The sequence below is a fragment of the Hetaerina americana genome, unplaced genomic scaffold (genome assembly GCF_022747635.1).
Source record: "Hetaerina americana unplaced genomic scaffold, ioHetAmer1.1.p SCAF_8, whole genome shotgun sequence".
NCBI lineage: Eukaryota > Metazoa > Arthropoda > Insecta > Odonata > Calopterygidae > Hetaerina > Hetaerina americana.
This window is the reverse complement of record NW_027287427.1, coordinates 18293568-18306662: the sequence shown is the minus strand read 5'-3', so window position 1 is coordinate 18306662 and position 13095 is coordinate 18293568. Positions and strand designations below refer to the sequence as shown.

Sequence of the window (13095 nt, the reverse complement as noted above, 5' to 3'; positions counted from 1 at the left end):
TATTAGTAGATGTTAATATTTTGTCAGTTTTTTAAAATATATTTTGTTCAGACAATCTCGGCTCTAAGAAGTGAAATATATTTTGAATTGTATATGGCTTTTTACCTAGGCATATTTCACCCGAGGGGCTTAAGCAACTTAGTGGTAACGAAAATAATTGTGATATCAAAAGCGTTGCACGCAAAGCACTCGATGTGAGTAAACTGCGTTTCCTTGTATATAAAGTTTTTATTTGATCTCTCTTGAAGCTCGTGTTCTGCTTCAGCTCATGAAGCTTATGATGTTTATAGAAAAGATAAATTACATATGATTTGGAATTTACTCCGCAGGTAGATCTTAGAGAAATTGGAACAGGATGTTTTCCGGAAAACGTGAACGATGGAAAGCTGGAAAGTGTAAGTCGCTGTGTTGGTCATGACATTTTATTTTCTGCTAATGATCCTAAGTATTCGTTGGCGCTGAATAGTTATATTTCAATGCCATCTCGATGCTCTCTTGGAGGTACAACAAAGTAACCCTTGTAAATCAATTGAATTCAAACTGCTTTAAAGTGTAAACCTGATACATTTCAGAGGTTACCAAACTGTAGCACTGCTAATTGTTGAAATTTTTCCATGTAGATATTTTTGCAGCTTTGTGCTTTCAGTAATTCTTTTGTAGTGCCGTAATATATGTTTTCTAAAATTTCTTCACAACTTTACAATCCGATAAGGTGCCAGTTAAAGTAAATTTAACTGAGTCGTTAGGTTAGTATTTGTGAATAGGGTATCCTGGCGTCTCTGGTGTCACGTCAGAGAAAAATCGGTGCATATTCAGAGGAATTTATTGGAGTTATTTGAATTAATTGATATTTTTTATAATTCATTATTTACCAATGTGGGTATCAACAAAGTTTGCTGTATTGACTGAATAACTTTTATATTTTCACGTCTTAAATTGTCCTTAGAATGGTAATAATCATCCTTGAACATTGCCGTACCCATGCGTAGAAATCACAGAAAATCGTGATTCATAGATGTGCTTGATTGATTATTTAGACAGTTAATGTTATTTTGTACGGAAGTGAACACACTAATAAAGGTTGTTACATTATAAACGGAATAAACCTCTTGAGAGTCGGGCAAGTGTGGAGTTTCATTACTATCGTTACATCTGGAAACATGGCTGGGGGTTTGCATTAAGATAGTCATGTATCTAATTTTTTTGTGACTCTCCATTAGTCAGGCACCTGAAGAAGAATGAGGGATCTGAGTATGACATTTAGCATGCTTGTGCCGAGCGCATCCATTCTCAAAATAAATTCATCATAGTATGTCTCCATTCTTTTGTTTCAATCTTTAATACTGACCATGGTGCCAATTTATATCTGTGACTTCGAAGCTGGTTATAACAAAGAGTCAGGGTAATTATAATTTAAGTTTTTAATTCATGTACAGACTTCCTTCTCCACATTGAGTTCATTTTATATGTTTCTAATTTGTTGACCATGGACAGCCTACTTAGCTCTCTATTTATCTCCTCTTGTGACCCGCAGCCCTTGCCAGCATATTGACTTGAACCGTTTGGTATTCCCCTTTCTTGGGTCCTTTTAATCTCATTTTTAATTTGTTTTTTCTTCCATGTTCGTCCACTTCCATTCTTCAAGCAATTAGTTCTAGCTTGAATAACAACTGTAACCTTTTATCTTATCTCTTCTCTCCCATCCTCTTTTGCCCCTCAATCCAAATCTGACTTATTAATCTCCTCTCTGACTAGCTTGTGAAGCAAGTGTTCTTTTATTTTGTTTTATTTGGCCTTTTAAGATATGTGTATATGATAAAGATGGATGTATAAAGATGTTCAAGATGTGTGGGCTGGCCTCTTAGTTGAAATAGCACATACAAGGGAAAAATTATTTGATGGATAATTCATTCTCTGAGGGTCCTGCCCTCTATAAAATAGGTACATTGGGAGGGTTCTGTGGCACAAGAAGACATAACCTTGCAAAACTGTAAAAGATAATATGTATATATGATCTCATATGAGTGTATAATTTTGCTTTTATGCTGATTTTGAAATATCAAGTAGTTTTACAGATCCTTTGATACCCAATCTCTTCAATCCACCCTTACTTCCACTAATGCATGGTGCTCAAATTTGAAATTCAGTATCATCCCTTCAAAATCAGCTGTGATGACCTTTTCACTGAAGTGCAAACCTTTGTTGCATTTGTACACCGTCACCAATAACCCTATCCCCTCAGTCAGATTCTATATTGATTTAGGCATGATTTTTTTAAATTAGAAGTTCAACTTCCACATGCAAATTCACAAAATCATTTGTAAGGTTATCCCTATTCAACTGTCACTCTGATATTCACATGTGGAGTTCATCGTGAATAATTTTCCACATACTGCTGTAGTTGAAATATGTCTCATTCATGATCATTTGGATGGTTGCTTTTAGGTCTAATAAGATATTCCTCCACGTTCTTCACTGGGATAGAATTGTGTGAGTGATGGCCCTCCACTTCTTGGATTGTCTGTGAGGGACATGTTTTGAAAATTCCATTTTCACCTAACTTTCCACCGTGTCATATGATGGGCTATCATTTCCATAAACATCCATAATTTCATCATCAATTTTCTGGACACTGTAACCTTTCTGATAAAGGGACTTGACCACTCTGCAAGCTTCAATTTATGGCTTCTTGAAATAAAACAAATCAGCATTAATGGCTGTAAGTTAGGATATTTTGTGCATAAGGTTCAATTTATACGCAGAATAAATTTTATCCAGGCATCTCTGTTATTTCTTAGCAATAGTTACACTTAAAAAAGATACCTCAACATATTAGTTTCCCACCTCTGTTTATTATTAAATTTTGTTTAGTTCATTCTATCAGTCTTGTGTTTATAATCATCCATTTCCTTCTCTTGTTTACTTTTATAATCATCTCATCTGTAATCTGTGGTTTTAGTGTCCTTTTCTTGTTTGCTGTTTCTTTAGTTGTGTTTGCAGCTTTCAATATTCCTTTAAATTAATGACCAATCAATTGAGCTTGTGATGGAATATAAATTTCTTGGTATTTCTGTGTGTGCAAATATTTCTTTTAAGAAATGTTTGCACACACACAGAAGGATACACATTAAAAATCCCTTCAACATAAGCTCAGTTCAACTTGCTATTTATTAAGACACCTGTCTAGTAAGACACCTGTAGTAGTAGTATTTAGGGGAGGCGACCGACAGCTGAGGTCATTTGTGCCATACGGGATGGACAGGAAAGGATGGAGGGTGGAGAGAAACCGGCGTTGGCATTAGCCTACTCTTTACGAAAGGCCAAGACCAAGGGGTCCGCAGCTTGACGTCCCATCTGACGGATGGCATACTCACTCAAAGTGCCCTCCACAAAGCACCTCAAGTAGGGATTGAGATACCTCTGAAAAATATTCAACACCACCGTGATTTGAACCCGGGCCTTTGGGGTGGGAAGCCAGAACGTTAGTCCCTGCACCATCTCGGTCCCCACCTGTCTGAGACTACAAGTAAAACTGTACCACTCAATTTATACTATGGAGAAATTTATTCAATTATTACATATTGTATAATATTATGGGGATAAACTACTATTTCTCTAACCATTATTAAAATGAAAGCTATAAGAATAATAACCAGGAAACCTCGCAATGCTCCATCAAGGCCTATTTTCCATGAATTTAAATTTGCTATCACTCCTGTACATCTACATTATATTTTAAATTCTGTGTATATAAAATAGCATTGCAACTATTCTCTTTACTCTGCCTATAATCATCATAACACCAGAGGAAGGCCAAAATCCATTATGGGAATATAAGGTTTAAAGCATTGAAATTAGGGAAGACTATCAACGGCGAGTATTATGTGAACTTATTGCAACATTTGAGCGAAGAAATCAAGCAAAAGCGGCTGCATTTGGCTAAGAACAAAGAGTTGTTCCATCAAGGCAATGCACTAGCTCATAAATCCATAATTGTAATGGCCAAAATTCATGAATTAAAGTTTCAATATATTTGCCAGATGTAGCTCTCTCAGATTATTTTCTGCTTGCAAAATTGAAAAAATGGCTCGGTGGTCAAAGATTTATTAACTGCGAAGAAGTGATGTCGGCAGTTGATGGCTATTTTGAGGAGCAAGACAGTTATTATAAAAGGGTATCGAACTTTTTGAACATCGCTGGGGAAAGTGTTTGGAGCTGAAAGGAGATTGTTGAAAAATAGATACACTTTTTTCCAAAATTTTTGTGTTTTCTTTGTAGTGTCGGTTACTTTTGGAATTACCCTTGGATAGACTCCATCACACACACACATATATATATATAACACATGTTTACTGACTTAAAAAAGCCAACCTAGGTTTTGTCATTGGACACCTTCACAGATTGTGTTTTAATAAAGCTTGTGTGTAATTACAAAGTGACTTCTTTCATTTTGATATGTTGTGTAAATTCCCTAAATTTACATCTGAAACAACAAATCCCAACTCTCTCTTTAAAAGATATTATTCAGTTATTTAATGAATAATTATTGGATACTACAAAAGTAACTTTTGAAGTGTGTGGTGTGCTGATTATCATGATATACATGCAGAAGTGTTTCAATGTTGGAATGCTGTTTAGTCTAATTTGGTCTCGCTTCTATTTGACAGATTTCTGGCAAGATGGTTGTTCAAGTACAAAAAGTTAGAAATGTATCTGCTCCCAAGGCCAATGAAGAATCTCGAGGAGCACCAAGGATGCTGAAATTTACCCTTTCTGATGGTCAGCTCACTTGCCAGGCAGTTGAGTTTGAGCATATTCAGTCTCTAAGGTATTTCATTGTTTCTCCTTAATCCATTATCAACTAAGTAATTTTGTTGAAGTCGTACCAACAATGTTCTGTGTAAGTGGACTAGGAATCAGCCACTGGTCAAAGAGTCATGAATTCAAACCTAGTTGATTTCTCTGCTCTTTTGAACCTATATCATACTTATTTAACCAGGCTAACTGTTTTCTGTGCAAAACCATAAACTTAAATAAAGTGAGTCTTATAAACCAATCTGCTAGGTTTCATTTGCTATTGGTAAGATAAGCTCCATATTTTTAATTATTGCATTGACTGACTTTGATATAAATGGTCATTTTTTTATTTTATCTGTTACCAAAGGCTGGGATTAACTCTGATTTATGTGGGATTGTGGGTTAACAAAAGTTTACTAAGTGAGTGAATATTTGCCATTGATTACAACCTTGAAATGGTGAAGGGCTTGTGTGTTCTGATGACCCTTAGAGCTGTACTGGCAGGAGGAATAAATTTTGCCCCTTCTACGGTTACTCATGCCAGATAGATTAAAGAGTAGACGGCAGGTGAAGGGTAAATTCCAAAGAAACTGCGGGTAGTCATTGTGGCGTCTGTTTCTAAGTGATGCAGTTACAAAAGTGTCTGACTTCGGTGGGGTGGCCATTTGAGTGATGGTGTTACATGAATAAAATTGTTGAAGAAGACAATAGGAAACCATCTTAATCATTCATTCCTATAATGTCATAATGGACACCATACTGATAATGAGTCATTGTAAATATTGAACTTGGCCCACGTGGTCATTTGTTGTACCCAGCAGCAGGAGAGGCAAGGCTTCCACGACTTTCATCTCACAAAATCCTGGCAAAGAGAAAGTGATAACAGCTGCACAGAACAGGACTGAACTAGTTGGAATAGGGCCTTAGATTGTTAGCTCAACATTAAAGACAGGGAAATTAGAAAATACGAAGCTAGAAATGGAGCGACGAAACATAGATACAAGGGTAGTGTGAAAAGCTGAGAAGAGAGAAGAGATTTGTCATCTTCAGCATGAAGATGGCAACTCTCTTCAGCAAAAGTTGGGGAATGTGTTTGTGCCTGCATTGAAAGGTAATTACCAACATTTCAGCCATTTTGGACCCTCAGTGGTATATTGACAATTGTTTGAGTGAGTTGTTGTGAGAGTTTTTGTGAAAATGGAAAAAATTGAGTGCCAAGCGTAAATAAAATATATATTTGTTTTTGAAAGGCTTTGCAAATCAAAGGCAAGTTTGATGTTGTGTAAGGGGACTCTTCATTATCATTTACAACTGAAATTTTGGTTGCTGAATTTAAATGTAGCTGTACTAGCTTGGCTGATGGTGAGCATTTGGGAGAGCTAAAAACTGCGACAACCACTGTTAGTATCGTAATAGTTCATAAAATTTGAAGGCCATTGAGTTACAGTTAAGAGAGATAGTGGAGATTATGGGCATGTCGAAGGAGCACTTGTCATTCGACTTGCTTAAGCTATTCACGCTTTGGGTGTTGCGTTTTCTCACTTCGTATTTAAAAGGCACCCAAAGAAACATTTTCAAGGCTCTGTTGCAAACATAACATCATAACAAACACTTGGTTTAAAAACCACAAAAGGCATAGGAATGGAAATAATGGGATTTTAGAAAGATTTCATGTAGACTATACTGCAGAACCTCGTGCAATGGGCATAATTCATTTTGTGATCTTTCTCGTTAATCAAAACACTTGTTTAGTGAAACAATTTTTTCCATATAAAGTAATATAAAATTTGATAATGTTTTGCAATGCAACAGTGTAGAAAAAACTAAATTATGTATAAAGGTTATTCAAAGAAAATTATATGTACATTATTTAGGATCTTGGGTCATGTTCATCTCATCTTCTATTGTGGAATGAATCAACCGGGAGGGAATGCATCAATCAATCAGCGGTCCAGGATTTCTAAAAACAAGAATCAAAATAAATAGTTTTATTATTCATGATACGTGCCTAATTCTTTTTTACTAGAAAGCTGCCTAGAGATATTTGTTATTTCTGATGCTTAAATACCGTACTTTCCCATTGATAACACACACGTAATTGATACCAAAATCTTCAGATGATCATAAAAATGACGATGCACGTTATGTAATGAGAATTGAAAGATCCAAACATTCCTATGTACCCAATAGTTTAAAGAAGGTTCTCGCAAAAATAAATTATTCTGAAAGAATGCTTTTATCATTGCATTCTATTTTATACAGATCTGCTACTTTTACTGTTATTTCATCTCATAAATCCATGAGAAAAAGAAGAAACATATAATTTCTATACTTCATTTATTCTAATATCTAGTACTTCTTTATTCTGATTCATGGTACTTCACGTATATCTAGAGTATGTCATACTATTTATGCATACGTATAAATATATGATAGGATAGGTAGATCACCTGAATCCAAGAAATTCGTCACCCGAATCTCAATTAAATGAATTAAGTGCATTTGTTATCTCTTTAGGCACATAACCGAATTCACTCTCCGAAGTTAACTCTACCTCATATTCTAGCAGTGGCGTTGAAATATTGCCTAAAGCTTTTTCAAATCATACTTTTACCCAAGTCACTCCAACACCCTGCGAACTTTCCAGGATCCACCGGCTTATTTCTTCATAAAACACTCTTTTAATCCTTCCCGATTCTGTGTAGTCTTTCATAGCAGACATCATCCACTTTTCCTTGCTTGAACATAACTTTGATTTAAAAGATTTCTCAACGGATAAATCCTGGTGGCCTTGTGATAGCCTTTCATGAAATTGATGAATTCTAGCTTAAACATCGCTGCATATGATTTTCTTCTCCATGGATAATTTTCTTGAGAAAATTCTGAATTACAAAAGCTAAACTCAATTCAGGTTTGAAACAATCACCATGCAGGCGGCACTCTCATAAAACTTGGCAGTCTAGAACAGCTGAGCACCGATACAAACAAAGGGAAGTTAAGTAAACAAAACAAGAAAATTGTGTTTCATTCATTCTCTTTTTATTTGTATTTGATTTGCTGAAAGTTACTTTATATAGCAAATGAAATTGCACACAAACCTATGTCTCGTTTCGACTTAGAAATCATAGTGAAAAAGCAATTAGGCAGCATATTGTGTTGGCTTGTAAATATTGCTTAATATTTTGATCCTTCTGTTGTTAAACATTAACTTCAATCACCTGGCTCTAATCTTCTGTATACTTTTGGTAGATATAGCCACAGGCAATTATGATTTCATGTATTCATTGGTTGTTAATAATAATAATAATAATCTTTATTTGCCCAGAAGACACTGACACAGTGTAATAGATACATCAGATAAGTGTATAGGACACGTCATATGTACATATAGATGTTAAACAATGATGAAATTCAGAAAAGCATGACACAATAATAATTTTTTGCATAAAATATATTCCATATTCAGTATGGTTATTTTTTCTCCATGAATTCCATTACAGAATAAAACTGTTCTTTCCTTAAAAATGATATTAATTTCTTTTTGAACAGGACTGGATCCTTTACGTACTTAAAATCGTAAGGGAGCCTGTTCAGTGCAAGGAGGCCCATTGATTTAGGCCCCAGGGATGTATTTAAAGTCCTGCAATAAGTTTGATGCAGGTCTCTGCAGGCTCTGGTTTGGTGACAATGAACGTTGTCATTTGTCATATAATTGGATATATTACTTTTAGCGAAAATGCATACGACATAAATGTAAATACATGGAACAGTCAGAATATTTAACCTTTTGAAGAAGGAAAGACAAGGTGCATTGTAGGGAGCATTGCATATTAATCGTATTAAACATTTTTGAGCTTTAAAAATTGAATCAGAATGAGGGGAAGAACCCCAGAACAGAATACTCTAGATAATTAAAGAATAAAATTCTCCGTAATAAATTGAAAGTAAGATATCAAGGCTTACAGATTTCCTAATACTTCTAATAAGAAAGCAAATGGAATTTAACCTGCTACGAAGATTGCATATGTGTTCATCCCATGATACATTTTTATTTATAACAACTCCCAAAAACTTGGATCTAGAAATTTGGGGTACACACGTTCCCCCTAGGTCAATGGCCAATGAAGCAGGGGCTTTATTTTTATTAGAGAAGTATATGAGTCCAGACTTGTCAGGGTTGAGTTTCAGAGAATTTTGTGAACACCATTCACAAAGAAGTTCGGAGACTCTAGCTGCTGTCAAGGTCAAGTTGTTTAACGATGGTGCTGATACAATTACGTTAGTGTCATCAGCATATAAAATTGGCTCGGCTCCTGGAACTGACTGCAGAACTTTTGGTAAGTCATTAATGTAAAGTAAAAATAGGATAGGGCCCAAGACTGAGCCTTGGGGTACACCTAATGTAACTTCTTTACTAGGAGAAGTAAAATTAGTACCGTTCTTTGACAAAATAACCTGTTGGTGCCTTGTGCTGAGGTAAGATTTGATCCAGTTATAAGGGATACCTCTGATGCCATAGCGTCCTAATTTGGACAAGAGTGAATGATGATTAACTAGGTCAAAAGCCTTGGAAAAATCGAAGAATAGTCCCAAGGTTTCAATTCTATTATCAAGATTTGAAAGTATTAGGTTTACGAGGTGATAGGTGGCTGTAGATGTAGATCTGCATTTCCTAAAACCATTCTGTGAGCCAGACAAGAGATTAAAAGATTCAAGAAATGATGTAAGTCGATTATGGAAGACCTTTTCAAATAGTTTCCCTATCTGGTTTAATAAAGATATTGGACGGTAAGAATTCATATCCTGCTCACTACCTTTCCCTTTATAAAGTGGTACAACTTTGGCAATTTTAATGGCATCAGGAAAAACACCAAGTTGTAGGGATTTATTAATTAGGAAGAGTATCTGTTCCTTGATAGAATTAATTGATTTTTTTATCACAATCCCTGGGATACCATCTGTACCAGGACTACTTTTGTTAGGGAATTTTTTAATGATGTTCATCAGTTCCAGTTCAGTACAAGGAAGCAGGTACAATGAATTAGACAGGCTTGGGATTAGAGGATAATTAACAGGAATTGGAGTATTTGTAGTAGTCTGGTGGGACAAGTAGAAGTCATTTAAGTTGGATGCCATTTGAGAGTAATCAGAAATAACATTACCGGTGGAGTCCTGTAATTTGAAATCATGATGATTATTGATAGAACACTTAGCTTCCTTTATAATCTTCCAAATTTCTTTAGATTTGTTATCGGCATTGAGAATTCTACAGTTGTTAAATGTTTTTTTAGCCAGTTGTAACTTTTGACGGTACGTTTTTTTCAGTGTTCTATACTCCAAGCAGTCTATCGAGTTACATTTATTTTATAAGAGATAGCTAACTCCTTCATTTTTTTCGAGAGGCATCGTATTTCATCGGTGACCCAATTAGTGTATAGATTTAGACATTTTTACACACAATATACAAGGTCTGTTCAAAACATATCGCTACTTTTGTGTTTTTTCAAAAATTATTTATTTATTCATGAATATCTATATTGTCCCCTTCAAAGTAATCTGCATTAGATATTATACACTTGTGCCTACGTTTTTTCCAATACTCGAAGCACTTCAAAAAATCATTTTTTGTGATCTTATTCAGCACCTCCTTCGATGCAGTCTTTATCTCATCAATCGTAGCGTAGCGTTGTCCCTTCATGGGCTTCCCCAGTTTCGGGAACCAGAAAAAGTCACTGGGGGCCAGATCTGGGGAATATGGTGGCTGCGACATCATTAGTGTGTTGTTTTTGACCAAATATTCACGCACAAGTAACAATGTGTGAGCAGGGGCGTTGTCATGGTGCAGAAGCCAATTTTTGTTCTTCCACTAATCCGGGCGATTGTGGCGGATTGCTTTGTGTAAATTGCAAAAAACTTGCAGGTAATATTCCTTATTTGCCGTTCTACTTTTCGGCTAGAACTCATGATGCACCACGCCCCTGCTATCTAAGAAAACTGTAAGCAACACTTGCACTTTCGACTGAACATGGCATGCTTTTTTAGTCTTGGCTTGTGCTGCAGCTTCTAGTAGGATGATTGAGCTTTAGTTTCAACGTCATAACCCCAAACCATGCATGATTTGTCACCAGTCATGACCCTCTGGAGCAAATTTGGGTCATCGTGGACAGAGTCATTAGCAATGTTAATGCGTTGCTGTTTTTGGTGGAAATTAGTCAATTTTGGTACAAATTTTGCAGTGACCCGTGTCATGCCCAATTATTTGGCAAAAATCGAATGGCACAAGCCAATCAATATGTTTAGGTCCTCAGCAACTTCTCTAACGGTGATTTGACAATTAGCCAGTGCTATTTTGTTCACTTCATCATTGTTTTTGTCTGTTGACAAGTGCTCAGGCGTCCGGCATGCTCTTTGTCCTTCACATCATATCGGCCCTCTGTGAACATTTTGTACCACCAATAAACATTGCTTTGTTCCAAGGCAACTTCTCCATATGGAACTGTCAACATTCGGAATGCGTCGGTGCACTTAATTTCATTTTTCACACAAAATTTGATACAGATTCTTTGGTCTATTTTTTGGAACAGGCAAAAATCGAAGAAGAGACAAAACACGTCCAAGCAACACAGTTGTCAACAAATAACTAAATATGTAAAATGGCTGAACTTTTCGGCATAAGTGAGAGACATAAGTACCCACATATTGCCACAAAAAAATTGAGAATCAAATATATGTTACTCGTGAAAATTCAAAATTCCTGATACCTTTTGAACAGACCTCGTGTATAATTTTTACGCGCTTATATGATATATACTCCCATACATATACATACACAGATGCGCGGCATCTATATACGTTCAATATAACTATGAAGCTCTTGGTGTGCGGTATCTATACAAATTCAAGATAACTACAAAGTTCTTGGTGCACGTTATGCATAAGGGAAAATACGGAACTTAGTGAAAATGAGACTCAGTATTATCATTAGATAAATTTCTGGCATACTTAAGACACTTTCTTATTAGGGTGATGCCTCAGAGGCATGGTACAATGCAACATTTTCCAATAACTTCGGTGTCACATTTAACATTTTGGAGTTAACACTTCTTGAGAGCTTTCACAATGGTAAACAAGCAGGGGTTAAATTATCAAATTGCCGCTTGCATTTGTGCAACCTAGCAGTATGAGATGGCTTTTAATGGATGGTTTTTCTCTTGTGCCGGGGCAGTGCATTCTTCCCTATGGTTACATTTACAAATAGAGGGTCGCTTAGGCATCTTCTTCTAGAGGAGACTTGTCTCATCAAAATTAAAAACCTGTTGTGCCTGGTTACCCACAAAATCAACGAGATTCTTGAAGTCACTAATGAAGTTCTCTGCTGCCTTTGACTCAGAGCTTGCTGCTTCACCATGCTCACAATACTGTGGATGAAAGTCCCTCTTGTTGACTTCTCGAACCATGCATGTCTCCCCTTGAATACTTGTTTGGCTGTTGGTGCCTTTAACATATTATTAACGAGGTTGGGAAAAGCACTTTCCCCGTGTTGCATGTTGTATTCTTATTAAAGTGTTGCATTGCAATTGCTTTTCCTTTATCCATATGAGAAGTAACCTTTCAGCATCTTAAAGAATACATGCTCGTTGCGTATATATTCTTGTCACTCTCTTTGAAGCATCTTGCTTCTTAATTTTGACCATATTATTCAAGAAAATTTAATATCAACCAATTGTTAATGTGCATATTAGATAGCCACGCTTACATCTTATTCCCGATTTTCATTGATTTTACTTTTCATTTCTACTGTAATTTTTATTCTTTTGTGACTCATCTTATGGATTTTTCTTCAGGGTCAATTTTTAAATTATGCCCAAAATATTGTTAAACTCTGCGCAAAAAAATCCCAAATGATATGTCTGAACACAACTTTGAAAAAATGTTTGATTACCTGTGACACTAAGATGCTAGTGGAACAAGTACTAAATACAAAGTGAAGTAGCAGGCATTGTGGGAATCCCCTCTTGTAGTCATTCGTGCCAATGCAAATCATTTGCGGGGCCAATAATTTTGCTCATTATGCAAATTAATCACTATGCAACGTGCTCATTCAGCAAGGTTCCACTATAGTACAAAGGGCATTTAACTCATGTATACGCTTCATTTACAATTTGAAAATTACATATCATATTACAGAATATTTGTACAAACTTAACTGGCTCCTCCTGGATTCTCTTGGGAAACTCCACATGCTGTCTATACTCTACCAAATACTAAATTATAAAACCCCTAAGTATTTTACCGATG

The 13095-nt window shown here is 35.8% G+C and overlaps 1 protein-coding gene across 3 annotated transcripts in view; it reads left to right on the top strand.

Moving 5' to 3' along the window:
• The window catches only part of Tdrd3 (Tudor domain containing 3), a 54820-nt gene that overhangs the window by 117 nt on the left and 41608 nt on the right, over window positions 1–13095 (top strand). For all 3 annotated transcript variants that reach the window (XM_071597035.1, XM_071597034.1, XM_071597036.1), the window contains exons 2-4: window positions 110–194; window positions 330–395; window positions 4668–4828. In XM_071597035.1, coding sequence (XP_071453136.1) covers window positions 110–194; window positions 330–395; window positions 4668–4828 — 312 coding nt within the window. The remainder of the gene's footprint in view (window positions 1–109; window positions 195–329; window positions 396–4667; window positions 4829–13095) is intronic.